Source organism: Papio anubis, chromosome 14 (assembly GCF_008728515.1).
Source record: "Papio anubis isolate 15944 chromosome 14, Panubis1.0, whole genome shotgun sequence".
Classification (NCBI taxonomy): Eukaryota; Metazoa; Chordata; class Mammalia; order Primates; family Cercopithecidae; genus Papio; species Papio anubis.
The window spans coordinates 92,572,022-92,599,713 of record NC_044989.1 but is presented as its reverse complement, the minus strand read 5'-3'; the positions used below and the strand labels follow the sequence as shown (position 1 = coordinate 92,599,713).

Here is a 27,692-nt window from a genome sequence, read left to right as displayed (position 1 = left end):
CCCAATCCTCCACTCTCACATCAAGATTGTCACTGAAGCTGGGTGCCGTGGCACATGCCTGTAGTCCCAGTTTCTTGGAGGGCTGAGTCACGATGATCGTTTGAGCACAGAAGTTCATGTACAGCCTGGGCAACATAGCGAGACCCTGTCTCTACAAAACAAACAAAACAACAAAAGATTGTCAACAGAGCTCCACCCAGACATTCTCTGTTGGTTGGGGCATCAATGCAGAGAGACTGCAGGCTGTGGCACACATTGGAGGAGCTGGGCAGAACCGTGGGGGTGCCGGCCTGTAAGGGGAACACCAGGAGCTGGGAGGGACAAACCTGGAGAAGGCAAAGCAAGGCACGAGGCGAGTCGGTTGCAGGGTCTCAGACTGGCCTCCATGTGGATGCAGTTGACTATCGTATAAAAAGAGTCTTTAACACTAAGAGACCAGAAAGCCACATTAAAAAAAAAAAAAAAGATGAAAATGTTTACTTTAGTAGAATGATGGAGTTGTTTCTTAATTTAAAGATTGCTTTTATTTTGTTTATTTTTTATTATAAAAGTAACATGCATTTGGTATAAAAACTGTGAATTTAACAAGTCAGAAAACCATAAGGAAACCTTGATACTGAGTCTGTCACGTTTTCAGGCAGAGAAAAACAAAGAATTTTGTCAGCCGAAGCCTCGTCCTAGGAGAAGTTCTCTCCATGGCGGACATGGCCACAGGAGTGAAGGTGAGAGGCGCCGGGCACCTGCCCTTCATGAACTCATGCTCGCTTTGCATGCCAAGGAATGAAAACTATAACCCTGTGGGCTCTCTTAGTCTATGTAGAGGCACAGGTGTGGGTAAAATGGCATACCTCAAAACCCATCCCTGACTTCCCCTTTAACCATCATATCCTATCCTGTTTTTGTTTCTAATTTGCTTTTCTTCTCTATATAGTTTTGTTACAGATGCATCAATTGGTTATTTTCCTTTGTCTTAATTTTATGAAAACAGTATCATCATCCTTTGTGATTTTCTTTCTTCATTTAAATATTATTGCTAAGATTGATTCATATTGTGTGTTCCTGTGTTCATTAGATTTTAAAATAAAAACCTTTTTATTTCAAAATAATAATGTTCACAGAAAGTTACAAAAATAGTGCATAGGGTCATGAGAACCCTTTAGTCATGGTGACATCTTATATAGCAGTAATGCAATGTAAAATCAGGAAATCAATATTAGTACAGCACTGTTAAATAGGACATAGACCTTGTTCAGATTTCAGTGGTTTTTACATGCACTCAGTTGTGTGTGTGTGTGTGCGTGTGTGTGTGTGTGTATAGTTCAGTTCGATGCTGTATGTAGATTCATGTAACCACCACCACAATCAAGATGGAGAACTATTCCATCATCAGAAAGAAACTTCCAGGTGCTACCCCTTTATAGTTCATTTGGCCTCCACTCCACCCCTGTCCTTTGGCAACCACTAATCTGTTCTCCATCTCTATAGTTTTGCCATTTGGGGAATGACATAGCAATGGAAGATTGTTCATTTTTGACCACTGTATAATATTCCTTTGTGTGAATATACCGCAGCATTTATTCAGCCATTTTCTCATGTTGTTTCCGGGGTTTTGCTAATGTAAAAAGTGCTGCTGTGAATACTGTTGTCCACGTCTGGGTGTTGAACATGGGTAAAATCTTCACTTAGGTATTCAACTAGGAATGGAATTGCTAGTTACAGGATGAATGAATGCTTAACTTTAAAGAGTAGTATTAATCTATTCTCCAAAGTTAGTGCATCAATTCACATTCCCACCAACAGCATGTAATCGGATCCTGTGGATCCATGTCCTCTCCCATACTTGGAATTCTTAGATTTCTCCATTTTTTTTTGTAAATGGTTATAAAATGGCATCTTATTGTCTTGAGGGAAGACAATTATCTTGCATGTTCCAGCTTACCAAGGAAGACGAACAGAATAGCTCAGGTGGGCGTGTTTGCTGCAGCCCCTCATGCTGCCCAAGCCTTCCAGCAGAGAGTCCTTCATGGGGCCCTCCTTTTCCTCCCTGAACACCACTGGGTCTCAAAATAATTCCTCATATCCAAACACCCAGTCCTGATGTCCCCAAAGAGGAGAAATTACCACTAGAACATGAAGACAGAATGATCAGACAAGAAGCCAGGTCAGTTGGCAGTGAGTCCAATATGGTGGTGATTTCAGTTTGGTGTGAACATTGTCTGTTGGTAGGTAGGAATTAAAGACAAAGAAATCTGTGAGTGCCGTCTTGTCGTGAGGGTGTCCACCATCAGGTTTTTCCAGGAAGACTGGGCCCACTATGATTTCAGCCAGGCACGATCTCCTCCCTCTTGAATGGGTTGACTGTGGCTTTCAGAGAGAGCAGTTAGCTGAGATGCAACAGATAAATAGATAAATCCCCTCTCAGAAATACCGGAGGATCCTGGTCCAGACTCTCGTGATCCCCAGTTTGTGCTTTTACCATATTGTACCCCCACCCTACTCTGCCATCTACTTTGTCTTCAGCAAGCCTCCATGGATTGTGACCTTGAGGACAGCTCCACAGGTGGTGGCAGCTCTCTGGGTGGGGAGCCCTCTCCTCTGGTCTCCAGGGTCTTGCACTGAGCTTAGTCCATGGAGTTTCACAGGGATCGTCTGAATGAATGAGGGAAGGGGCAGCCTGTGGCATAAAGCAGACTTAAGAAACATTTTAACCAATTGCAATGTGCGTGTGTCTTATTGACATCCTGGTTCAAACAACAAACTATTTGTAATGAAAAATTATGTGTCAGTTGGGGAAACCTGAGCATTGGACATTTGACGATATTAGAGAATGATCATTATATTTTTAGGTGGGATAATGGTTTTAGGGTTATGTTTTAAAAAAGAATCTGAATCTTTTACATAAGTATTGGAAATATTCAGGGAAGATGTGATATATGATGTCAGGGATAAACATCAAGATAACCTGGGGTATAGGAAGGGAAAGTACGTGGGGGTGGCGGAGGGAGGGAGATGAAGGAAAATGGGACCATGAGCTGGCCATCCTTGAGTTCATTAGATGCTTCTATTTTGTTTGAATATTTCCATAATAAAAATTTTGAAAACTCCTGAGTATCCTAGAAGGAAACTGGCAAGGACTTAAAAAGTCCTTTGAAATACTTCTCTGAGGCCGGGTGCAGTGGCTCACACCTGTAATCCCAGCACTTTGGGAGGCCAAGGTGGGTGGATCACGAGGTCAGGAGATCGAGACCATCCTGGCTAACATGGTGAAACCTCAACTCCACTAAAAATACAAAAAATTAGCCAGGCGTGGTGGTGGGTGCCTGTAGTCCCAGCTACTTGGGAGGCTGAGGCAGGAGAATGGAGTGAACCCGGGAGGCAGAGTTTGCAGTGAGCCGAGATTGCGCCACTGCACTCCAACCTGGGTGACAGAGCCAGACTCCGTCTCAAAAAAATAAGAAATACTTCTCTGATCACTCCACTCTCCGCTTAAAACCTCTTCCCTCCCATTATGCTTTAGAAACATCCTCTAATCCTTGATGTTGCCCATGGGTCCTTGCAGGTGTGGCCCTGGTCACGTCTGTTCCACTCTCCCCTTTTTCTGGTTCCTTTTACCCACCTTTGGACCACTTGCTCCCAGCCCTAGCTTGGTCTTTCCCCTCCTTCTCCTGGCTGACACCTATTCATTCTTCATGTCCCAGCTAATGTGTCCTTCCCAGAGGGATGCCCCTCTCAAGCCTTGAACTTGAGTCCCATCCACTCGCTGTCACCTGTCTTTGCTTCTTATAGTTTTCTGCCATAACGTGCACCCATTTTGAATCTGTGTATTTACTCATGGAATTACTTTATGGCTCTCACTACCAAGAGAGGGAAAACTCCTTGAAAACTATAACCTTTTCATTCTTGGTACATAATAGGTGTCAATAATTGAGTATTAAGTAAATATATAAAGTCAAAACGATATGGTTTTTTCTCAAAAAGTAGGACATAAAAATTACCATACAGCCTAGCATTCCACTAACTGGATATATACCCCAAATAATCGAAAGTAGGGACTGAAACAGTACTTGTGTGCCAATGTTCATTGCACATGATTCACAATAGCTAAAAGCTGGAACATGCCAATGTTCATTGCACATGATTCACAATAGCTAAAACTGGAAATAAGCCACATTTCCATTAACAGCGGAGTGGGTAAACAAAATGTGCTATAGACACACAATGGAATATTGTTCAGCCGAAAAAAAGAATGAAGTTCCCCCACATGCCACAATGTGGATGAACCTTGAAATTATTAAGTGAAATAAGTCAGACATAAAAGGACAAATATTATGTAAGTCTGCTTATATAAAATGTCTAGAATAGACAGATCCGTAAAGACAGAAGGTAGGTTAGAGGTAACGAGAGGTTGGAGGGAGGGGAGAATGGGAGTTGTTGCTTAATGTACAGAGTTTTTGTTTGGGATGATGAAAAAGTTTTGGAAATAGTGGTGATGGTTGTACAACGTTGTGACTGTACTTCATGCCACTGAATTGTATGCTTGAAAGTGGCTAAAATGGCAAACTTTATGCTATATATATTTTACCACAAATAAAAATGACAATTAAAAATTATTATTAAGTATGCTGTCCCACACATCAGTAATTGTGGGAGATTTTTTTTTCCTGGAGCTTGGAAATCCGAGACAATTAGAGGAACCTATAGATTGCGCAGCCCCCAAGTCCTGACCAGGAGGACCATGGCTCTTTTCTATTGGTGGTAGAGGAGATGCCAGGAGGGCATGTGGTGTGCTGGGAACAGTTCCTGTGAGCTCTGGATCAGTCGGGGGTTCCCCAGATCCCCCTGCCAGCTCAAGAGCCACTGGTGGTCCCTGCGTTTCACAGGCGCTGGTTGTCAACCTGAGGAAGGGGCGCCAGCATCAATTCATCAGCATCAGCTGTGCCCTGCATGTTCAAGTCCCTTTTCTCTCTCTCTCCAGGTCTGTTTATCCAGTGGCTTTGCATTTCCCTGAACACCTTGGACAAACTCATTTGTACTCGCACAGCCAGGTACTGGCAGGACTGTGGGCTGGCTCTGAGAGTGGCTCACAGCGAAAGGGGTGGGCACACTAACAAAATGCCAGGGAAAAAGATTGTCTTTGTTGGTGCTTTGAATCCCCACTCTAGCTTGTGAGCCAGCCCAAGTTTCCTGCCAAAAACATGGGTGCAATCTGGAAGGATTCTAACTAAAGCTGAAAGAAATGAGACATGCTTCCTTTTCTACTTCTCCATGGCTGTTCTGTTTTCCCTTATTTGAACCGTCCTATTATCTGTCTTAGCCTGCTTGGACTGCTATAACAAAATACCATGGGCTGGATGAGTTCAACAGCAGAAATTTATTTTCCCACCTTTCTGGAGGCTGTAAAGTCTAAGATCATGGTGCCAGCATGGTCAGGTCCTGGTGAGGGCTCTTTTCCTAGCTTGCAGACAGCCACCTTCTCATTGTGTCCTCATTGGTGGAGAGAGGTGCTGCTCTTTTTTCCTCTTCTGTAAGGGCACCAATCCCATTATGGGAGTCCTACCCTCATGAGCTCATCTACCTTGATCATTCATTGCCCAAAGTTTCCATCTCCCAATACCATTACATAGAGGGTAGGGCTTCAACATGTTAATTTTGCAAGGACAAAATTCAGTCCATTTCTGGAGTCCCCATTGTCTCAAAAAACACTTCCAGTTTTCCATTTGTGGAAATTTGCTCTTGGAATTAGGAGATCCTGAATACACTCGAAGTCTCTTTAGGAGACCCTTGTTGGGCTGTAGTATAGCAACAGCCTGGCCTATTGCAGCCGGGAAGCCAGCAGGCTTTCTGCCCACGGGACAGACCTTACTGGTCCACTGGGGCAGGGGCACACTCAGAACAACACAGTTGCACATTCTGCTTCTAGGACTTCCCAGCCACACTTTTGGCATGTTCCTTTGTACATATGTACCTTAGCTTTCTCTTCTGTAAAGATGGCATTGCTAATGCCCATTCACAGGCTGTGTGTAGATTTAAATCAGTAATACCTGCAAGGATCTCCGTGCCAAACCTGGTAGGTAGCAGGAGCCTCCATAAGTGGTGGGGACTGTAACCTCCTGGGACATGGCTGGGGGCCCAACTCCATGGTCTTCCAGGTATTGGCTTCATTGGTAGGTTGAGGTGATACCAGCCTGCCTTCTCAGCTGTAACACACCAGATTTCCCTTCCACTTCAGGATGTCTCCTTTTAGTCTTTATTTAGAAGCTAGGAAGCCCTGCCATAGCCCCATCCTTTAGCCCCTGTGACCTGTCCCGGCTGCACCTCCCACCCCTCAGCTGTCTCACACTGTGGCCTCTGGAGGCTGCTGCCGGCCCTCACTGGGCATGTTGTGATCATTACCTCATGTGCTCGATGTCATAGCTGTCGCTTTTCTTCTCCTGATAAGTGAGAAAAGAGAGAGGAGGCTTTCTCAAACAAGGTGGGTGCATGTTTGAAGTTCGAGTTTTCATTGGGTGTCCCCCAGCCAACTCTACTTTTTCCCTCTTACCACTGCTTTTTGCAGTCTGTCTCAGAGCAAATGGTCCTCTCTGTGTCCTGTTCCCTGAGGTCAGCCAGGGGCAGGACGCTGGGGAGTCTGACAGGAGTGCCACAGTGTCCTCTCGGAGGACACTCTGCGACACTCCCACGTGATGGGTTGATGCCTACCTCCCATCAGCCTCAGCATTTCTGTTTTAAGGAGTCCATACCCTCCTTCTGGCTCCTCTCAGCCCCTCCTCCAAGCTGCTGCACTGCCATCAATGGGTCTCCATCCTCCTGGAAACGCAGGCCACAGACCCAAGTGTCTCCCGGAGTCCTCTCTTTCCTTCTCCTCCCAAATCCATCCCATCAACTCCGTCTCCAGAATCTACCCTGAATCCCTCTACTTCCCCGCTTCCCTGTTTGCCTCCTTCCTGGCCTGTGGGCTGGGGCCCATGCCCCTCCCAGAAGGCAGCTGCTGAAAGCATGTCAGGCCAGGGAGCCCTCCACTTCTAATCCCCAGGAGCTCCACCTGCATTTGGCCCAGCTTGGTTGGATTAGCTGCCATTTAGAGAATGTGACTTTTGTGGGAAATGAACCCCACACCTCACCTGACTGTGTGGATTGAGGTCACGCAGTCACTGCCTCTGTCAACTGCTGCCATTTCCTGCAAACTTACAGGTTCACTTCCACAGCCCAGGGTGCCTGCTAAGACATTTAGTGAATAGGGCTTTCAAAATATGGATCAAATGCTCTAGGTTTTTTTTTTTTCCCTCTTCCTAAGGAGGAGGAAAGGATTTAAAACCTAGAAGAGGAATATATTGTCAAGAGTGCGTTAGGCACCAGCCAAAGAGATTTAGAGGTGGAAAACCTAACTTGTTTTAGTTTTAGAAAAAATTTTTTTAAAACTTAACTCCCAAGATGGTTTAGGGAAAAAACATGTACCATTTGGGTTGCTTCCATTTCCCATGTTGGAATTAGTAATGCAATTTGCAGTGCCCGCGATGATTCTGTAGAGAAGTGAGCTGAGTCATCGGGGTGTGAATCATCTTCCCAGGATATTTTATGATTCTCCAAATGAAAAGCACTTCACATGTCAGATGTGATTAGTGAAATTCATCTGTCCTGATGCCAGAGCGTGTTAACTGGTCTGAGCTGCTAGAGTTGATCCAGTACCGTTTCACAAAATTAATACCGGGTTGTTCATACACATGGGGTATGAACAGAGAGCTCATCCAGATGCAGTGACCCCAGGAAAAAAGTCCACGCTAACCTTGCCTAAGCAAAAAAGGCACATATTGGCTGCTTTTACTCCTGTAAGTCAGGAGTCTAGGGTGTACCAGGCTTCAGGTCTGGATGTGCATGACCTGGTCTCTCCCATCTCTCAACTCTGCCTCCTTCCCCCAACCTGGTCCTCATACTTCGGCTTCATTCCCCAGCTCGTGGCTATACGGCCCCAGGCTTCCATCCCTCCAGATTCCATAACATCACAAAAGAGGGCTTCTCTTCCACAATAGCTCAGCCTTGTGTCCTGGCTTCCACTCCAAATGGACCCACCCAGATCATGAATCCATCCTGAGAGCCATGTCTGGCCAGATCAGCCAGTCCTGGGCTCCCAACTCATCCTAAAGCTGGGGGTGGGGTCAACATCACCCACAAACCACTTGGACAGATTCTAGGGGAGGAGGGCTCCCCAGATGAAAATTGGGGTTGTATAGCTAGGAGGGGGAAGGAACTCTGACCTGCAGACACAGCAAATGTCCCTACATTCAAGTTCTTCTGTCTTCGCAGTCAGTCACCCTGCTCCTTCCAAACGGCCCTGCTCAAGCCACTCTGCCTCTTCCTGTTTCTTCTCCTTCTCCTTCTCATCCTCATCCTCTTTCTCTTCCTCCTCCTCTTTGTCAGTGACACTTTTCCAGGGTTTACAAAAGACCAGGCAGCCTGGGCATGGTGGCTCATGCCTGTAATCCCAGCACTTCAGGAGGCCAAGGTGGGAGGATTGTTTGAGATCAGTAGTTTGAGACCAACCTGGGCAATATAGCAAGACTTTCATCTCTACTAAAAATAAAAAAAAATTAGCCAGGTGTGGTAGTGTGTGCCTGTAGTCCCTAATCCCAGCTACTCAGGAGGCTGAGGCAGGAGGATCGCTTGAGCCTGAAAGTTTGACAATGCAGTGAACTATGATCATGCCACTGCCTTCCAGCCTGGCTGAAAGAGTGAGATCCTGTCTCTTAAAAACAAACAGAAACAAAAACCAAAACCCCACAAAAGACCAAGCAAAGGGCTTGGCAGTTGACTCTCACTGAATCCTGATGGCCACCATATGAAGTACTATAAGGCATTGGGTAGCTTGGGTTTCAGCCTCAGCCCTTCCCACCTTCTGAGGATGTGGCGTTGGGTGAGACACTTTCCCTCTATGAATCCCAGTTTCTGGTGTTAAATGGGGATGATGATACTTTCTCTCCAGGGTTGTTGTGAGAGTCAATGAGCTTGTAAGCTCAGTAGCTCAGTAAGTGGGTACTCACATCATTCATTTATCAGATGAGGAAGCTGAGACTACTATGTCATTTGTCCGAGATCCTGCAGCCGGTGGGTAGCTGAACTGGGATGGAAACCCAGGGCGCTCATCCCAAGCTGCGTACTTGCTCGTTTTGCAGCATTGCCTCTTCCATCCACCTTCCTGTAAGGAAACACTGTTTCTCATGGCAGGACTCACCTCCGCAGACAGGGGTCAGATCGAGGGTCATTGCACACGCACTTTGTTACATGTCTTCTGCATCAGACCCTGAGCTAGATCCTGAGAGGACAAAGCAGAATGAGCGTTCGGAGCATTCATTTGATGGGGGGATCTGGGAGGCCTGAGGATGGAGGACTGACTTTCTGTGTCAGTCCTGAGTGACTCATGAGCCATGTCTGTAGAGAGAAACTGGAGCTCACCAGGCAGTGAAGAGGAAGGGCAAAGAAGCAGGCCACTTGCAGGGCTTAGGTAGAGCACAGGGGACTGAAGAGCTGCTCCCTGATTGGAGTTTGGCCGTGGATTGAATTGTCTTTAGATTACTGACTGTTGCTAATGATGGTTTGTATTGTCCTTGTTTCCAGTGTGGAATAGTTTATTGGCTATTTGGTGGTGCTATCAGGAATCTCGGAAGCCCTGAACATATTACTAAGTGGTTTCAGCCACTCCAGGTATGGTATTTTCCTCAATATCAGTCTTCTATGGAGAGCCTTAAAAATCTGTAGTAGATAGATATGCATGTGTGTGTGTGTGTGTGTGTGTGTGTGTGTTTGAAGAAAAATAAAACAGAATTTGTGTCAGCAAAAATCTTGTTGACAGTGAGAATTCTGAGACTATCTTTTTTATATTGCGTTGAGCCTGTCATGTTGTTAAGCTCACGTTTGCTGTCATCAGACTGCATTTTTATAGTTTTCTCCAACACACCTGTCCCTCTCTCACCACCTTTCTTAACGGCCCAAGGGGTCTGCATTTGGAGCAGCTGCCTGACCAGCTAATTCCCTTCTAACGTCTGGTTAAACTCCAGGAGCAGAAATACACCGGGATGTTTGCAATGACCGAGAGGGGCCATGGAAGCAATGTGAGAGGGATCCAGACCGAAGCCACCGTTGACCTCTCTGCCCAGGTGAGGAATCTGTCCTTCTTCTGCCGTCCAGGGCAGCAGAAAACCTGGACAGAACCAGATCTCCTTCTTTCTGTGTCCAGCTTCACACCCTCTGTGTGTGCTCTCTGGCCCCAGGAGCTGAGATTCAGATCAAATGTCTAAGTGTTTTAATAGAGGTGGATATGTGCTCAGCCTTCATGAACCCAACACAGCCAACATTTATATGGTGCCTTTGAGACTGAACACTGCTACAAGCACTTTGTGTGCACTTGTGAATGTAATCCCTTGTCATAACTCCAAGAGAACAACACTAAAGCCATTTTGTTCTCGTTGCTAGCAGTAGCAGGAAAGGACTGGAGGAGATGCCTTTGTTGATCCTCTCCATTGTGCCCTGTGTCAGGAGGGCACTGTGCTGGGGCCACCTTATCAGAAGCTGAGTCTTCTGTACTGGGATCACGCGCTGTCCCTCACCGTGACCTGCATTGACGTTTTACATGACAACAGAAACAAGAGTGTTACCAAACAATCTGACTCTTCTACCTTTACTATGTGTGGTCAATGCTGAGGTTTTTCCTTTTCATTCTTTCTCTTCCTTTTCCTTTCGTTTTCTTCTCTATTTTTCTTCCTTTCCATTCCCTTCTTGCTAATTAAAAAGATGTTGGCTAAGTCTCTCTACATTGCTAGCTCTGTCCACAGTGGGTCACAACATACCCTGGGGACGCTGCTTTGTAACCCTCATTCCCATCTCTTTAACTCCTACACACACCCGCCCCTGCTCCCCACCAAAAAAGAAAGTGACTGTGTGCTTATCTCACTCTCCTTTATAGTTTCTTGCTTGATATTGGGTGTTCCTAAGAACTACAAAGGGATAAACAAATGTTGAGGTTCTTTCTAGAAATGAAGCTGTGTCAGTCGGTGTGTGTAAGCACGTGCCCGAGCGTGGCTGCGGGTGCCGCCTGGCCATGTGGCTGCTCTGCTTCATCTGTTCTTTATTTTTGCAGTTTGTCCTTGAGCGTGTGGATTTTTGTTAGCGGGTTTCCTGACCCGGAAATGCTGGTTGGAGGTGGCCAGCGTCTGGAATGACAGATGCAGGGGTGGGGTATATTGGAGGATGCCCTGCTTTTCCTCCTGCCCCGATGTTAGTTCTCTCCAGCAGCCAATGATGTCCAAGATAATAGTAAGAACAAGAATAAGCACTACCCTATACTGACCACTCACGAAGTTTGATACTCTGTATCAAACTTCCTCTGTGTAGTTATTCTATGTTTCCTCCCAGCAACAGTTCCAGAAACGCAACATTAAACTGGTCCTGTAAACTGAGCACGGATGTGCCATGTACCAGGCTAAACAGTCTACTTGTAACATCATTTCAGATGTTCTGTAATCTTATAAAAAGGCATTATTGTCCCTACTTTAGAGATGGGGAAATGGAGGCTCATAGAGGTTAAGCAGCTGACTCTGGCTATGCAGTTAATGGTGAGTTAGGTTCGGCTGGGACTGCCCTCAGTAGCTTGGCTTTTCTGCCAGTGGTGGCGTGCCGACCTAACATCCTCTGGCTTTTGGCTGGCCGATTTTTTTCCTCTCCTGAAGCCATGGTATTGAGGTCACCTTGCTGTCATTGATGGGGGAAAACACCCACAGCTTTTATTTACTTGTTTCTTCTTACAATTATTACTTTTTTACAAAAATAATTTCCTGTGTTGGTCCCATTTTCCCCAAACAGCATAAATGACTTAGCTACCTGGCGTGCCTCAGCAGCTGCCACTGTCTGACAGGGGACCTGCAAAGTTGCAATCATAATGACGAGGGGCCTCTGGTGAACACCGTCTCCCGTGGGGCTGGGAGAGAGAACAATCCCATCATAAACTCATACCACCGAGAACTGACATAGCAGGAATGGATTTCTGCCTTCATTGGGTTCTGTGTTTTCCCCTTCATTTCCCTTTCAAAATGCTAGAGCTTATTAAATAAGTGTTCTGTCCCCCAGGACCATTTAAATCTCTTACATGTTTTGGTTATTCATTCTTGTGGGTTGGTTGTTTTACATTTATTTTTGGGAGGTGGATTGGGTAGTGGTATGGATAGTTAAGAGATAAGAGAGAGTTTTGTTTTTATGCTTTATTCTAAATAGCAAAAATAAATGAGGTTATGAACTCTCTGGCCAAAGGCATCATTTTTAGTGCCTACAACACTAACCATTTTGCTGGCCTTCAACAGATAATTATTACAGAAACCGACACACATGGTGTGCGTTATTTAGATGCAGCTTTAACGCCAGGGTTTTGGCTGATGCAGACTTTCCAAATCAAGCATTTTGCCAGAAGTGACAAACCTCCTTTCCCAGAGCGTAGCAAATGTTTATGGGACGAGTGGCCTCCTTCTCCCTTCCCCATCCCACCAGATGGTTTCTGCCAGGCCAGTGTTTCCTCTGCCACTTCACTTTCTTACCCTGGGTGTAAGCATGCCCCCACCCACATGGGTTGTATTTTTATGCTGTTATTTTTCACTGCACTCAGCCTCAAGTAATGCCTCTCCTTGAGAAGCCCTGGCTGCCCTGATAAGACAAGGGTGGCCTCCAGAGACGTCTCCTAAAAAGATCCAGCATGTCCGTTTATGTTTCTGAAAAGCTCTCGCACATGTTAAAAGTTTCCCTGTGCAAACATCTGTCAGAGAATGTTTTCTTAGGCTTCAAGACTATATTTCTTGGCCAGCGGGAAAGCGTTGTCTATGTACTTTATAGTCTGAAATCTGAGACAATCTTTGCATGATCAATAGCTTGTTGGTTTAGTTCAGTCACATCTTCAATATTGTCAACTCCAATTAAATGTGCAGTTCCACTCTCTGCCATTTCCCCTGGGCTCCCAACTTGCCCCAGGTGCCCTGTATTCAGAGCTGGCATCAGGGCCAGTTGCTTTTTGGCAAGAGGCTTAAAGGTAACCCAGGTGGCAACAGAGATTGGGGAGAGCCAAGAAGTGAGGGGAGCATTTCCATTGTGACCCTTATGTCAGCTTCCAGAGAGGAGGAAAGAGAAGACGGAGTTTTGAGTTGAGCCTGAGAACAAAACCCCTGCATTTTCTTCCTGTTTCTTCATGACCAGTGTTAGTTTCAGACTATTTTGAGCTGGAATCCTTGGACATATTCAGAGACAAACTGCATGGTACATTCTAAGATTTTTCCCTCCTAGGAAAGACTCTCATTTACAAGTTCTTCTGTTTTAGGCGCTTGAACATATGAACCTCTTTTGGGAAACTTTAATTATTATATTCGTTGATCAGGAAAATAGATATTTTCAAAAGCTTAAATGAGGGATTTCTTTTTATAACAATAAAAATTGTTTGGGCTGATACTGTAAGCAGCGGTGGGGATAGGTCGTGGCTGTCTATTGGTGTTGCTTTATCCAAGCATACAGTTTTGGCCTTCGATTACTTGGCTTTCTTTTAAACAAAGACGTCATTTGTTTGGTGGAAGGCAGGAAGGTTCAGGGCCTGGGAAACAGTGAGGAACCAAGTGATTTGCCCAGAAGGAGTGAACACCGGCAGATGAAATGCAACTCACAGATGTGGACCCTGAGACAAGCCATCTAAGGGCCCAGATCACTGGATGCTCCATCCTTTCTTAGTAATCTTGCAGGTGGGCTGTTTGGAGGTGAGGGGTGTGGAGAGCTGAGCACGTACCACCAGGGCTTTTGGAGGTTTTGGTGTTGGATGATTGAAAGGTCAAAACTTTGCTATGAAGTAGTCTAGAGAGATAATTGAAGAAAACCTTTATACATTAAAGCCAGGCAGGCTCAGCCAAACAGCACACATGTCAGCCCGGCATTATAAAGAGGAGAGACTGGGAGGGAGAGAACGAACACCTTTTAAAGATTGAAAATTGGCAACTTATTTTCTGGATTGGATTGTTCCTTGAAAAATCACTTTAATCTCCAGCCATTTTCAAAGTTGAGGTGGAGGTGGAATAAGTGAATTGAGGTGATAGCACAGTCGTGTTAGTTTCAAGACATGGAGCCAGGTGACCTTCCGGTTGTCTTCTCTTCTGCTGTGAAATCCCCTGAAAACGGCACCCTGCACCCTGTGGGTCTGTTTGCACAGTATTCATTGCCTTGAGCCAGGGAACGGAAATGAGCCATGGGAAGGGAAACACTGTTGCTCTGCTGTTTCTGTGTAGGAGTTTGTAATTGACACACCGTGTGAAAATGCCGAGAAGATGTATATTGGAAATGCCATGTACAGGAATTACGCAGCCGTCTTTGCCCAGCTCATCGTAGATGGAAGATCTCAAGGTTTGTTACCAACACAGACAACTAGAATAATTCTCTTCATTAGTACTATTTACTGGTGAAAACCCATTTCACAGAGCTGCTTTTATCTTGTAAGTAATTCAGTACAAACTTTATCTCCTAATATGCATGAAGAAATTTATCATTACATTTTGACATTATATGCTCTCATGTGTGGTGCACAGATGTAGAACTGAGTGAGTCTGAGAATCACAGAAATGTTATACCATTCCAGGAAATAAGTAAAGCTATAGGAAGGAGAGCTTAATAATGATCTCGATGCCTTCCTTAGGGCCCCACTGTTTCATCGTTCTTGTCCGGGATGAAAATGGAAGCTTGTACCCAGGAGTGACAGCTATTGATAGGATGTACAAGGAGGGTGAGTCCCCAGGTGCCCTTCTCCTGTGCTTACTCTTCCCACCTGCTCCCCACCCCACTCAAGGAGAATCTAACCTACCTTACATTACCGAAACAGTGAGGGTGGAGAAAACTTCCCCAGAGAAGATGTCCGGATTTTGAAGCCTCATGAAGTCTTTTATGTAGAACTGTTCAGGAATGTTGTAGATTGCCTTTTATGAACGTGCATCGGTCTCAGTTTCTCCCAGCTTCTCAAATTTTCCAGTAATGAGGCAGTTTTGTCCACAGTGCTATTCTGTCTTCTCTCATCTCAGACTTGGGGGCTCTCACGGGGCAGGCTGTGGCTCTCTTCTTTGCACCCCTGGCCACCTGCCTGCTGTCTGTGCTCATGAGGCCCTTAGTGAGTCCTGAGGACTGACTCAGTGCCTTAGTTTGCTAGGGCTGCCATACCACTAACTGTGGGGCTTAAGCAACAGAAGTGTATTGTCTCACAGTTCTGCAGGCTGGAAGTCCAAGATGAAGGTATCAGCAGGGTTGGCTCCTTCTAAGAGTGGTGATGAGAGGTGAAGCCAGCTGAACTTCCTGGGTTGAGTGGGGACTTGGAGGACTTTTCTGTCTTACAAGAGGATTCTAAAATGCACCAATCAGCACTCTGTAGCTAGGATTGTAAAACACACCAATCTGCTCTGTAGCTAGCAAGAGGATTGTAAAATGCACCAATCAGTGCTCTGTAAAAACACAGCAATCAGTGCTCTATAGCAAGAGGATTGTAAAATGCACCAATCAATCAGTGCTCTTTAAAACGTACCAATCAGTGCTCTGTAAAATGCACCAATCAGCGCTCTCTAAAATGCACCAACCAGCAGCAATCTAAAAGTAGCCAATCGTGGGGAGGATTGAAAAAAGAGCACTCTGATAGGACAGAAACAGAACATGGGAGGGGACAAATAAGGGAATAAAAGCTAGCAACCCCAGTCAGCAGTGGCAAACCGCTGCACCCTGTGGAAGCTTTGTTCTTTGGCTGTTCACAATAAATCTTGCTGCTGCTCACTCTTTGGGTCCGTGCCACCTTTAAGGGCTGTAACACTCACCACGAAGGTCCACAGCTTCATTCTTGAAGTCAGCAAGACCATGAATCCACCAGCAGGAACGAACTCCAGACGCAGTGAGGGAAGGATTTGTTCTAGGACTCTCTCTTTGGCTTGTAAACGGTTGTCTTCATGTTAACCTGGTGTTCTCCCTGTGTGCATGCCTGTCTCCAAATTACCCCATCTTATAAAGGACAGAAGTCATTTAGATTAGAGCCTACCCCAATGACCTCATTTTAATTTGATCACATCTGTAAAGACTCTATCTTCAAATAAGGTCACATACACAGGTATAAGGAGTAGGGCTTCAATACATGAATTTTGCGGGGGGTGGGGGGACACAATTTAACCCATAACATTTGGTGAGATCAGGACATGCCTGTATGCTCCAGGGACCGCTCATGGCCAAGGTCATGCCAAGCCAAGGAAGGGAGACTGGGAGAGAAGGAAAAAAAAGAAGGAAGAGCAGTAAGAGAAGAGGGAAGAAGTGGCCCATCCTTTGGTGGAGGGGACAGTCTATCCTGGCCCCTTAGTGTTTACTGTCCACTGCCACGACTGCAGGCATGGCTGCAGGTGGGTTTGTGAGGGTTTTAAATGTATCTCCCAGAGGGGACCGAGACCCTGGCTGGGCTGGGCTCCTTGAAAGTTCCTTGCATGTCAAATATTGCTGAGAGCAGAGGGGTAGGCTGAGCTCTGTGAAGTCGTGCCAGACGTTGAAAAGGCTGGCAATGGCAGAGAGTCTGCTCTGGTGCCCTTGTAAGCTACTAAATGCACGTGTGTCCTTGTCAAGGGGTGAAGCTCTGAATAAAGACATTTACTAAAGACAGATTGTTTTCCCCTAGATTAAATCTAAGTTTTCACAAAGAGAAGATCCCAGACTCTGGCAGGTGTCTTTAGGAAATGTGTCTGCCAGATTTCAGGACCACCCCTCCCTGCTACCCACTGCTTCCCCCATTTCCTGCTGTCCTTGTGGCTGTTTTCCCTTGTCTTGTGGGCATTTGCTGTCAACAGGTTGCTCTGTGTGCAGAGGAGAGAGCACTGGGAAGGAGGAGGGATTTGAGCACTGCATTCCTGGGGAGAGCAAGCCTGCTTCCCTGCCTCTGTCTTCAGCTTCCCATTCTTGCAGTTGCTTAGAACTCTCCCTTTCTTTCTTTTTCTTTTTTTTTGAGACGGAGTCTGGCTCTGTCGCCCAGGCTGGAGTGCAGTGGCCGGATCTCAGCTCACTGCAAGCTCCACCTCCTGGGTTCAGGCCATTCTCCTGCCTCAGCCTCCCGAGTAGCTGGGACTACAGGCGCCCGCCACCTCGCCCAGCTAGTTTTTTGTATTTTTTAGTAGAGAAGGGGTTGCACTGTATTAGCCAGGATGGTCTCGATCTCCTGACCTCGTGATCCGCCTGTCTTGGCCTCCCAAAGTGCTGGGATTACAGGCTTGAGCCACCGCGCCCGGCCAGAACTCTCCCTTTCTTAATCACAGTCACTGCTCAGGAGGTAGGTGTGCATCCACTGCATGCCCAAAGCGTGCAGGCTGCACAGAAGGAAAGCCCATTCTCCTCCATTCTCGCTAGGGAGGAAGGGGCCAGGCTGGTGGAAGAAACAGGTACAGCTCATCAAGGAAACAGCAGACAGCATCCCCATGTCCATCCCAAAGGAAAAAGCACCAACAATTCTGGAAGTAAAATAAGGGGCTTTCTATTTTAGTGGCAACAGGCCTGGGAAGTAGCAGGGAAAATACTTCTGATGCTGCATCCATTCCCCCTTTCTATTCTTACGAGGTCTGCATGGTGTGGACAATGGGATGGTAATATTTGACAAGGTTCAGATACCCAGGGAGAACCTGCTGGATAAGTGAGTAGTTTCTCCTTTACTCAGGTCAATGGTGCAGATGACCTCACTGCTCTCCAAAGTTGGCTTGGTTCTTGGGTCTTGTGGGCTGTGTATCTGGGCAGTCTACCCCTAACTACCCCTACAGGTTTGTTGACAACTAATTGGAAAAGATACATCTGCAGATAGAAAAAAAAAAAAGTAAAATTATTCAACATGCTGTTGTCCAGACGTAATGACCATTACACTTCAATATATGTCTTTCCAGGCTTTTCTCTATGCCCATATGTCTAAAAGAGAGAAAGGTGTCAGATTTTTACTAAACGAGATCCACTTCTAGATTCTGTGTTTAAAATAACCTGTACTTTCCATTTAACATTATATAGCAAATGCTTTTATGTAATGCTAAGCACTCACATGCATTATCATCTTTAATATCATTATAATAGACTGTTAAATAGATGGTTTATAAGTTATATAATCAATTTCTTATTGTTGGACATTTAGGTTTTTTCCTCCCCTCCCCCCATTATAAACAGATGGGTGCTATTGCTTCCTTTGTGAGTGGCAGGGGATAAGGCACCATCTTTCAGCTTGCAGGTGTGTTCTGGGGGTGGAGCTCTAGGGGTTAATGATGCTTTTCACAGAAGCTGAGAAACACCAAGTACTTTTAATTTTCTCAGCAGCGTTTCATGCATCCAATAAAAATCTTGAGCCATAGTCATGTTAAATCTGTGACGAAGCCAGCAATCAGGGTGCACACAACCAGCTGTCTTCCTGACTCCCCATGGATTTCCCTTGAATGCTTTGCTCCTTTTTGTTGCCAGCAGATACGTGTAGTGGATGCCAAAAGCTTAAGAAAATTGTATGGGAAAAAAACTTAAAAATGATTGGTCCAACAAACCCCCATGACACAAGTTTACCTATGTAACAAACCAGTACTTGTACCCCTGAACTTAAAATAAAAGTTAAACAAATGGAAGGATAAGGAAGTAGAGGATAGAATAGTGGTTACCAGGGGCTGGGAAAGGTAGGGAGGAGGAGGGGATGGGGAGAAGTTGGTCAATGGATACTGTTAGAGTTGGATTGAAGAAATAAGTTCTGGTGTGATATTGTACAGGGTGATATCGTTAACAATAATGTGTTGTATATTTCAAAATAGTTACAAGTTTTAAATGTCCTCATTCCAAAAAATTGATAAATGCTTCAGAGGATGAATATGCCAATTACCCTGATTTTATTATTATACAATATATACATGTATCAAAACATCACACTGTATTCCATCAATGTATACAGTTATTATATGTCAATTCACGAAATAAAGCAACAAGAAAAAGAAAAAATCTTAGAGTGGACCAAATTCTGCTTAACATTTTCCTCCTGTGAATTGATAGGAAATAAAATGGAAGCAATAAAAGCATCTTCACAGTTATCCTGGTGGGTGCTAAAGTCCCCCAGGCCCTTTTAGGACCACCAGCATTCATATGGAAATGCGAGAAACTCAGGATAGCTAAAACAATCTTGATAAAGAAGAACAAAGTAGGACTCACACCTGTGATTTGAAAACTTACTATAAAGTAATCAAGACAGTGTGATATTTGCATAAGGATAGATATATGTACAATGGAATAGAATGAAGAGTCTGGAAATAAATCCCTACAGTTGCAGTCAATTAATATTCCACTGCAGAGCCAAGACAATTCAATGGGGAAAGAATAGTCTTTTTGACAAATGGTGCTGGGACAAACTAGGTAGCCACGTGCAAAAGCATGAAGTTGGACCTTTACTTCCTACCATATACAAAAATCAACTCAAAATGGATCGCAGACCTAAATGTAAGAGCTAAAACTACACAACGCTTAGAAGAAAACACAGGTGTGAATTTTTGTGACCTGGGTTTAAGCAATCTATTAGACATGGCACCAAAAGCACAACTAACCGAAGAAAAAATAGATAAATTGGACTTCATCAAAGCTGTAAAAACCTTTTTTTTGCATCGAAGAACACTATGAATAAAGTGAAAACCTACAGAGTGGGAGAAAATATTTGTAAATCATATATATTAATATCACAAGGGTATAGTATCCAGAATATAGAAAGAACTATTACAACTCAAGAATAAAAAGACAAATAACCCAATTTTAAAATGAGCAAAAATCTGAATAGACATTTCGCTAAAGATTTACAAATGGCTGCTAAGCATATGAAAAGATGCTCCATATCACTGCCATTAGGAAGATCCGAATCAAAACCACCGCGAATACCACTCTGCACCTACCTCCCAAAGTGCTAGGATTACAGGCACAAGCCACCATGCCCAGCTGATGTCTCTTATTAAAGGGACAGACAATAACAAGTATTGGGGAGGATGTAGAAAAATTAAGACTGCTTGTTATACATTGCTGGTAGGGCTGCAAAATGGTGGCACCAACTAGGAAAACAGTTTGGCCATTCCTGAAAACTGTAAAGTTATCATCTTATGACCAGCAATTCTACTCCTAGGTATGTGTGAAAACATTGTCCACAAGAGAATTGCAAACATATATCCACACCAGAAATTATACACAAATGTCGGTAGCATAATTATTCACAATAGCAAAAACGGGAAAATAATCCAAATATCCATCAACTGAGGAAATAGGAAATAAAATGTGGTATATCCATACAATGGAATACTATACAACCATGAAAAGAAAGGAAGTACTGACATGCTACAACACAGATGAACCCTGAAAACATGTGAGTGAGAGAAGCCAGACATAAAGACCACATATGATATGATTCCATCTATGTGAATTTTTTCCCAGCACAGGCACCATAGAGAGAGAAAGTAGGTGAATGGTTACCAGGGGCTGGAGGGAGGGGAGTATGGGGAGGGACTGCTAGTGGCGTGGGGTTTCTTTTTGGGGTGGTGAGATGATTTGGAATAGGATCATGCTGATGGTTGTACAATTTCATGGCTATACTCAAATCCATTGAATTGTACACTTTGAAGGGATACATTTTATGGTATGTGAATTACATCTCAGTTTTTAAAAAGTGGGTCAGTGCGCGGTCTGCACAGTCAGGCTCCGGTGCTGGTTTAATGTCTCAGGAAACCACTACCTCCCTTGAGTCAAGCCTTTCTCAGCATCTCTTGGAGAGGGACTCCCCCTGCCCTTATCTGCTCTCTGTCTCAAGGGGGAAGTTCCACGATGGGGAAATCCGAGTGCTTCCCTGCGTGTGCACATGGGAGCCACCTGACGTCATTTCTGGTGGTGCTATGTCCTGCTTTTTTGTGAAACCCCCCCTCTCTTTTCCACAGGTTTGGTTCCGTGGCTCCAGACAGACAGTACCATTCCCCTATGAGGAACAAGAGCGCAAGATTCAGTGCCATGCTGGCAGCACTGACCCCTTCGAGATTAGCTGTGGCTTTCCAAGCTATGGGTGCCATGAAGGTAGTGGACTCTGATTTTAATTTATCTACTGTGAATTCTCTCGCGGCTCAGGGATGAGTAACAATTTCAGGAGCTGAGCTTCTCGAACCACAGTTGGTATAATATGGCCAGGGTTCCCGGTTAGATGCTGGGGAGTGCCAGGTGGCCATCCACAGGGAACATTTCTACACCCTTCTTAAGAGGGGATCCCGCCCATCTACATCCCAGATGTGTGCTGCTCACCCTGGGGATGGAGCACAGGCATCGTGATAATAGAGCCAGGAGAGATGACCAGAGAGAACGGGATGTTCAGAGCAAACACATCTGCTGGAGAAGCAGCTAAGGGTTGGCCCATGTGTGCAAAGGTTGGTGTGTCTTGGCTGAATTCATCCGGGAGTGTTGATCCTCATGTGTCTGTAGAGGGCGTAACGTTCTCCCATCACAGTCTGGAGGCCATGAGGCCAGACCTCCAGGAGCCATCTCTGCCTCCCTGCCCTGACTCTCCCGTATATTGGTTTGGACAGAGGAGCCTGGAGGGCAAAGCTCTGGAAGGGCCTCCTTCTCCTCCCCAGGGCCTCAGGCTACTTTGTTCTCTGGGCCTTCTCTGTCTCTTTGCATGAAGGAAAAGCCTGCTTTAAGCTCCACTGAGCTTGGTGAAGCTGGAAGAAAAATTAAGTCTCCCCAGGAATATACATCTGGGGCTTCAGTCCAACTTTTCCATCAAGAAGGAATAAATTTCATTCACTTGACTCCAGGCCTGACATCAGCCCGGAGTCGTCTGAATAGCAGGAAAGCCCTTTACTTGCTTCAGTGTCGGCCACGCTTCACAGATGGCCTGCCCTGACCTAGGCTTCCCCTTACGGTGCTTCCTGTGAGGGGCACAGCTGTGGCCATCAGCATGCATACTCAGCCTGGCCTCGCGCCCGCCCGTGCACCCCAGTTCCTGTGCTTGTTTTGTGGTGGTTCTTTCAGTGGGGCCAGGTGGGTGTTCAGGTCTGAAGTCCCATGTCAGGAGGGGCTCAGGACCCTTGGCTGAACCGTCTGAAATTGAATGGGGCCCCAGAGAGCCTTGCAAAGGCGTCAGCACAGGCAGCAACAGAGTGCGGAGGAAAACTGGTTCCTCAGGTCTGCAGTCGAAGCCATTTCAGCCATCCTCAGGACTCCAGAGAGAGGCAAAAATAGAAAAGCCAGACGAGCCTAGGATTGCGTGGAAGGGAAGATTGGTTAAACATCAGATGCAGGGTTAGCTGAAGCCGTGATAGCAGTCTCTGCACAATATCCCCTCTAATTGCAGACCGTCTTGACTCAGGGGCCCTCTGAGCAGAGTGCTGGGTGCATATAAAAAACTCATGGTGGACAGTGGCCAGGCAGGCTGCTGGGAAACCCCGCTCTTGTTGGTTTTGATGGGGTGATGATGTGTGAAGGACGTCCACGCCGCCAGCAGCCCTGCAGGCTCATTGAGGTCCACAGTGGGGTTGCGTGGGACAAGGCGTGGGGTGGCGCAGACCAGACCAGGCGGAGGTGGGAGCCTTCCAGGAGGGCTTTGGTTTTAAATATCACCAGATCTAGAGCAGGGTGGGGGTGGTGTCTCAGGGAGAGGAGCCAGAGTGAGTGATTCCTAAAAGGTTCATGTTCTCCTTTCTACTGGATATTATCATGGGCCAGCCCCTGCCAGGCCCAGGAGGGTCTTGGGGGCCACATTCACATCAGTTCCCTTATTGGTTGTCTGATGTGCAGACTTCATTCCTGGCAACACAGAGACGTGATCATGATCACGGGCAGGAAAGCCCTGGGCTCAAGTCTCATCCTGCCCATGACCAGCAGTGGGGCTGTGAACAGGCCATAGCACTCCCTAGGGCTCGGTTTCTTCATCTGTGAAATGGGTCTTAGGATGGTGGTGAGGCGTGAGTGAAGGGCGTGTGTGCAGCGCTGGCCCAGTGCAATGCTCCATAGCTCGCGGCTGCTATTTGTGGGATGGTTGTTGTTGATGCTGCTGCTGCTGCTATTACTGGGAGGACAGGAGTTGGCTAAAGGAAAGGAAGACATGGGCATTCCCATGAAACAAATACCTGGTATCGTGGCCTCCAAGTAACAAGGCAATATGCAGTGTTTTGCAGAAATGCATAGCGTCCTTTGAATTCCCGGGTGTCTGAAGCAAACCATAGTAACCTGGAATTAGTATCTGCCCTGCCCATCCAGATCTTGCCAGGCGATGGGATTGTCGGGCAGTGGGAAGACCCTGCACAGAGCCGAGCAGGGCTCAGACCCCGTGTGGTCCAGGCACCCTGCCGGACGGCGACCCGGGCCGCTGTGATCTCATCTCCAGCGTCTCTGGCGAGGATGATCTCACCGGCCCTCTTGGCAGCTCCTCCTCTCCTATGGCTCAAACACATGACATATGTTTTCCCGGCTGAAACCTAAGATGGTCCTTCTCCTTCTGCTCTTGCTGATGAGTGGAAAAATGGATCCGTTTCTCCTACGTGCGTTCCTTGTGTATTAGAAAACTGTCACTGCAGCTCCCCACAGTGACATTCACTCAAGGCTGAGCGTGCCTGGTCATTTTGAACTTTGCCCAAATGTCATATTTTTTCATGGTTCTCTTTCATTTCCATGGCATTCCTCAGAACTTTCAGGTTTTCTCTTAAAGCCTTGCCGTATTAACCATCATCTAATTTGTGTCAGAAATGCCAGGGCAAATTCAATGATTACCAAGAACATGAGGAAAAGGAAGCGAATGTGTTTGGGAGGGGAGGGAGTGGGGGCTTGGGAGCCTGTGCCGGGATGCTGGGAAGCCTTTTCAGAAGGAGGAGGAAGCTGGGGCACCTGAGAGAGTGAGCAATGTAAATGAGGTCTGGCCCACTTCTCTTGATTTTGCACAGAGGTAAATATTTTAGCTAAGACAAGCTCCTCTTGTAAATTTGGTGCTGCACAGTAGCTGGTTCCCACCCCCAGGATGTGTGATTCCGCAGCGCTGGGGTGGGGTGGAAAATCTGCATTTCCGGGTTCCCGGGTGACACTGCTGCTGTGGGCTCTGCTCCTTGAGACCCCTGCACAGAACACATGGATGTGGTTGTGAAATATCAGCACTGTCTCAGCCCCCTTGTCACCCTCTGGGTCCCCAGGATCAAGGCCCAAGTTCTCTTCCTGTATCCAGGATCCTTCATGACCCTTCACTGTACCCCCTCTCTCCACTGGCCTCTGTCGCTCTGGCCTCATTTCCGTCTCTCCCCTGTGCCTCCGCGGGAGGGGGTTCACCCATGCCGCCGTCCTGCTGGAGATGCCCTCCTTTTGCATGGGTAATTTTCATGTACATTTCAGAGCTTGTATGACTGTCCCCTCTTTGGAAAGGCCTCAGCCTGCGTGTGGTTCCTCTGTCACCTGTTCCCAAGGCACTGGACTCCCCACTTGCAGCATGTATTACAACTCATGAGTGTAACAACTCATGTGCAATAGATGGGCTGGGTCTCCTTCACTAGCCTAAAAGCTCCACGCAGCCGGGGCCCTGCCAGCCTCATCCGCTGCTCTGTGCTCAGCTTCACACACAGGGCTGGGCACACAGTAGACACACAGCAAATAGGAGTGGAAAGAGTGAATGAGGTCTGAATCAGGATTCAAATCCGAAGCCCCGGCATAGCTCTTAGCAGAGGGAAGCCCTCAGTGCCTGTTGGTTCTTGTGCTCCCACATTCCCACCCCCACTTCCGGGTCCACGTTGAGTGGGGAGGAGGATGTTGCTGCCTCTTTGATCTAACTCCACGTGGCCCTTCTGTCCAGAATCAGGAATCTTCTTTCTTTCTTCCTCTCTACCCCAGACACTGCTCCCCATAGTATGTGCTTCACGTGTATGCACTCGTGCCTTGTGCTGCAATCAGGCACTGGGGTCGTGCTCACCTACACTTGGCAGTGTGGCCCTGGTGGTCTGGGAGTGTGCCCAGGTCTGGGGCTGCAGAGTCCGCATGCTGAGTGCAGCCAGCATTCTGGGCTGTCTTTTCAGGCACATGGGTGCTGGGCGACAGACAACTCAGCCAGTCCTCGGGACCTGAACGACCATCTCCAAGTGGTACAGGTGCTGCATGTGAGATAGGGGTAGCTTTTCCCAGCCCCAGGAGCTTCAGGGAGAGCAAAGGGAAGACACTGGCTTCAGGGGATTCTCAGGACCGGCGATAGACACAATCTTGTCCTACAGTGTGCATTGTTGGGTGTAAGTGAAGAGTCTCAGCAAGGCACGGGGGAGGCTCTCCCTCCTGTTGATGGGGGTTTGAAATGGGATATTGCATCCTCGAGTAACCCTTTTGTGACCTTCTGACTGCAAGGGTTCATGGAAGATTTGAGCAATGGAGAGGAGGTTGAGGGCATCTGAGTCCCCTTGAGAGCCAGCAGGGGTTGGTCAGTGGCCAGCGTGGACCCTTCTCACTGCACAGGGAGTGCTGGTGTGGCTCTGTGGGCCTGTGCTGTGTTAGGTGAGCACAGCAGGCTGCATGCGGCCACGGCTGTGGGGTCTTGCTTGGGATTGCCCCATCGCCCAAGCTCTGACACAGCTCCAGAGAGGTCCTGATGTTGATGTCCTCACTGGGGTTTCTGGCTCCTGGTCATCCGGCTCTCCACCTCTCTGCCTGTGTGCTTCAGCTACTGGCTGGGGCTGGGGCAGATTAGCAGGTGTCAGAGTGTGACATTCTATCTGTCCTAATGGCCACAAACCAGGTGCCATGACACTTCCTCCTGCGCAGAAGGTTACTCAACCTCCTCACATCAATCATCTCAATGTTTGTGGCTATTGCCATAACACCATCAGGCTTTTGTCTGTTTTCTTTTTGCTTGGGGATCACCTACTTTTATTTTCTTCTGGAATCACTTTGTGTTCATCTGTTCTTGTCATAGGTTGATCTCATTTTGTATCATTACTAACACAACCTTTAGTGGGCAGGGATTGTTTTCTTATTTAGTCTCTGCAAGGCCTAATAGAGCCCTACATGCCATGGAAATCATTTTACTCTTCTAACCGTCCTTCCATCTATTGCCTGTTCATCCACCCACCTGTTCATCCACCTGTCCGTCTGTGTCCATCCACCTCTCCACCCACTCACCCATTCACCCACCACCCATCCATCCACCCATCCATCATCTATTCATCACTCATCCATCATCTATTCATCCATCCATCATTCATCATCCATGCATCATTCATCATCTATTCCTCCATCCATCGTCCACCCATCCATCATCCATCCATCCAACCATCATCATTTTTCCATCCAATAATCCATTCATCCCACCCATCCCACTACAAAGACGCCGAGCACAAGAGTGATCAGCTCATGTATAATTTAGTAGTTGAGGCGGAGTATATTAGTCCATTCTTACACTGCTAATAAAGACATACCTGACACTGGTTAATTTATAAAGAAAAGATGTTTAATTGACTCAAAGTTCAGCATGGCTGGGGAGGCCTTAGGAAACTTACAGTCACGGCAGAAGGGGAAGCAAACACGTCCTTCTCCACATGGCAGCAGCAAGGAGAAGTGCTGAGCAAAAGGGGGAAAAGCCCCCTTATAAAACCATCAGATTTCATGTGACTCACCCACCATCACAAGAACAAGATGGGGGAAACTGCCCCCCTGGTTCAGTTAGCTCCCACCTGGTCCCTCCCATGACATGTGCGGATTATGGGAACTACGATTCAAGATGAGATTTGGGTGGGAACACAGCCGAAGCATACCAGGGAGTTATGGAATGTCCTAGAGAAAACCATTCGCCTACCTGATGGACACCACACTTGACAGAAACTCCCCAGGCAGGAGTGTGCAAAGAAAGGACAGAGGCATTCGCCATCCTCAGAGCCTGCCCTTCCTTCAGCAGCAAAGGGCAGAGTAAGGAGTATCTCCGTAGGGTCTTGCACGGGGGGCTCAGTGTGGGGACTGAGTTGAATGGGGTTGGTGGGAACGGAAGCCCTCTGATGTTGAGCACAGTGGGATCTCTGCCTCTGCAGACAGTGTGGCATAGCAGAGGGCGATGGAAGGGGAGGCTATGGCTGTCTAATGTCCTGAACATGTGTGGTGCTCACAAGAGTGTGTTTGCCTGATATTAATAAGGCAGAGCTGACTGAGGCTCATTCTGTTGACACTTTTGTGATGTGGCCAGCCTCACTTATCTGCTCAGATGGAACATGGTGTTGGGGAGTTGAAAGCACAGCTCATTTGCTGCAGTTTTATGCCTTTTCGGGTACCTTGTGTGTGCTTGGAGGAGGCGGGGTCACATTGCTCATCCTGTTCTGCTCAGGCTGATGTTATCCTTGTTTTTTCTGCACGTGCACACACACACACGCGCACACAGACACACACACACACACACACACACACACACACACACACACACACACACACACACACACACTCTCGAGGTGAGGAGAGAAGCAGGACCTGCTTGGTTGCCAGGGAAGTCCTGTGGGATGAAGGCTTTAGCCTGGGTGATCCTCAGGCCATCTGTGAAATACAGATTGTTTCCTGATGTGGAAACTTCCTGGACTTGACCACCAGAGGGCAGCAAATACCAATAATGACCTGCAGGTTCTGTTTTCTTTGCGTTTATTTACTTTTGTATGTAAGAA

At 46.7% G+C, this 27,692-nt stretch overlaps 1 protein-coding gene and 1 long non-coding RNA gene across 4 annotated transcripts in view; one reads left to right on the top strand and one right to left on the bottom strand.

Annotated features, from left to right (window-relative positions):
- LOC101010058 (acyl-coenzyme A oxidase-like protein) overlaps positions 1-26,218 on the top strand; it is a 47,380-nt gene extending 21,162 nt beyond the window's left edge. The window contains exons 4-10 of the mRNA XM_031655373.1: positions 644-722; positions 9,610-9,696; positions 10,050-10,148; positions 14,295-14,409; positions 14,699-14,785; positions 17,623-17,695; positions 20,979-26,218. Of these exons, the coding sequence (XP_031511233.1) occupies positions 644-722; positions 9,610-9,696; positions 10,050-10,148; positions 14,295-14,409; positions 14,699-14,785; positions 17,623-17,695; positions 20,979-21,168 (730 nt within the window). The 3' untranslated portion in view covers positions 21,169-26,218. The remainder of the gene's footprint in view (positions 1-643; positions 723-9,609; positions 9,697-10,049; positions 10,149-14,294; positions 14,410-14,698; positions 14,786-17,622; positions 17,696-20,978) is intronic.
- LOC110741118 lies at positions 65-7,546 on the bottom strand. 3 transcript variants are annotated; one of them, XR_002516848.2, is made up of 3 exons: positions 7,456-7,546; positions 7,122-7,218; positions 65-151 (listed from the first exon to the last, which is right to left on the bottom strand). It is a non-coding gene; the product is annotated as an uncharacterized LOC110741118 (long non-coding RNA). The 3 variants fall into 3 exon arrangements; XR_002516845.2 differs by lacking the exon at positions 65-151 and adding an exon at positions 321-427; XR_004178342.1 differs by lacking the exon at positions 65-151 and adding an exon at positions 6,376-6,431.
- Positions 26,219-27,692: the final 1,474 nt, after the last annotated feature.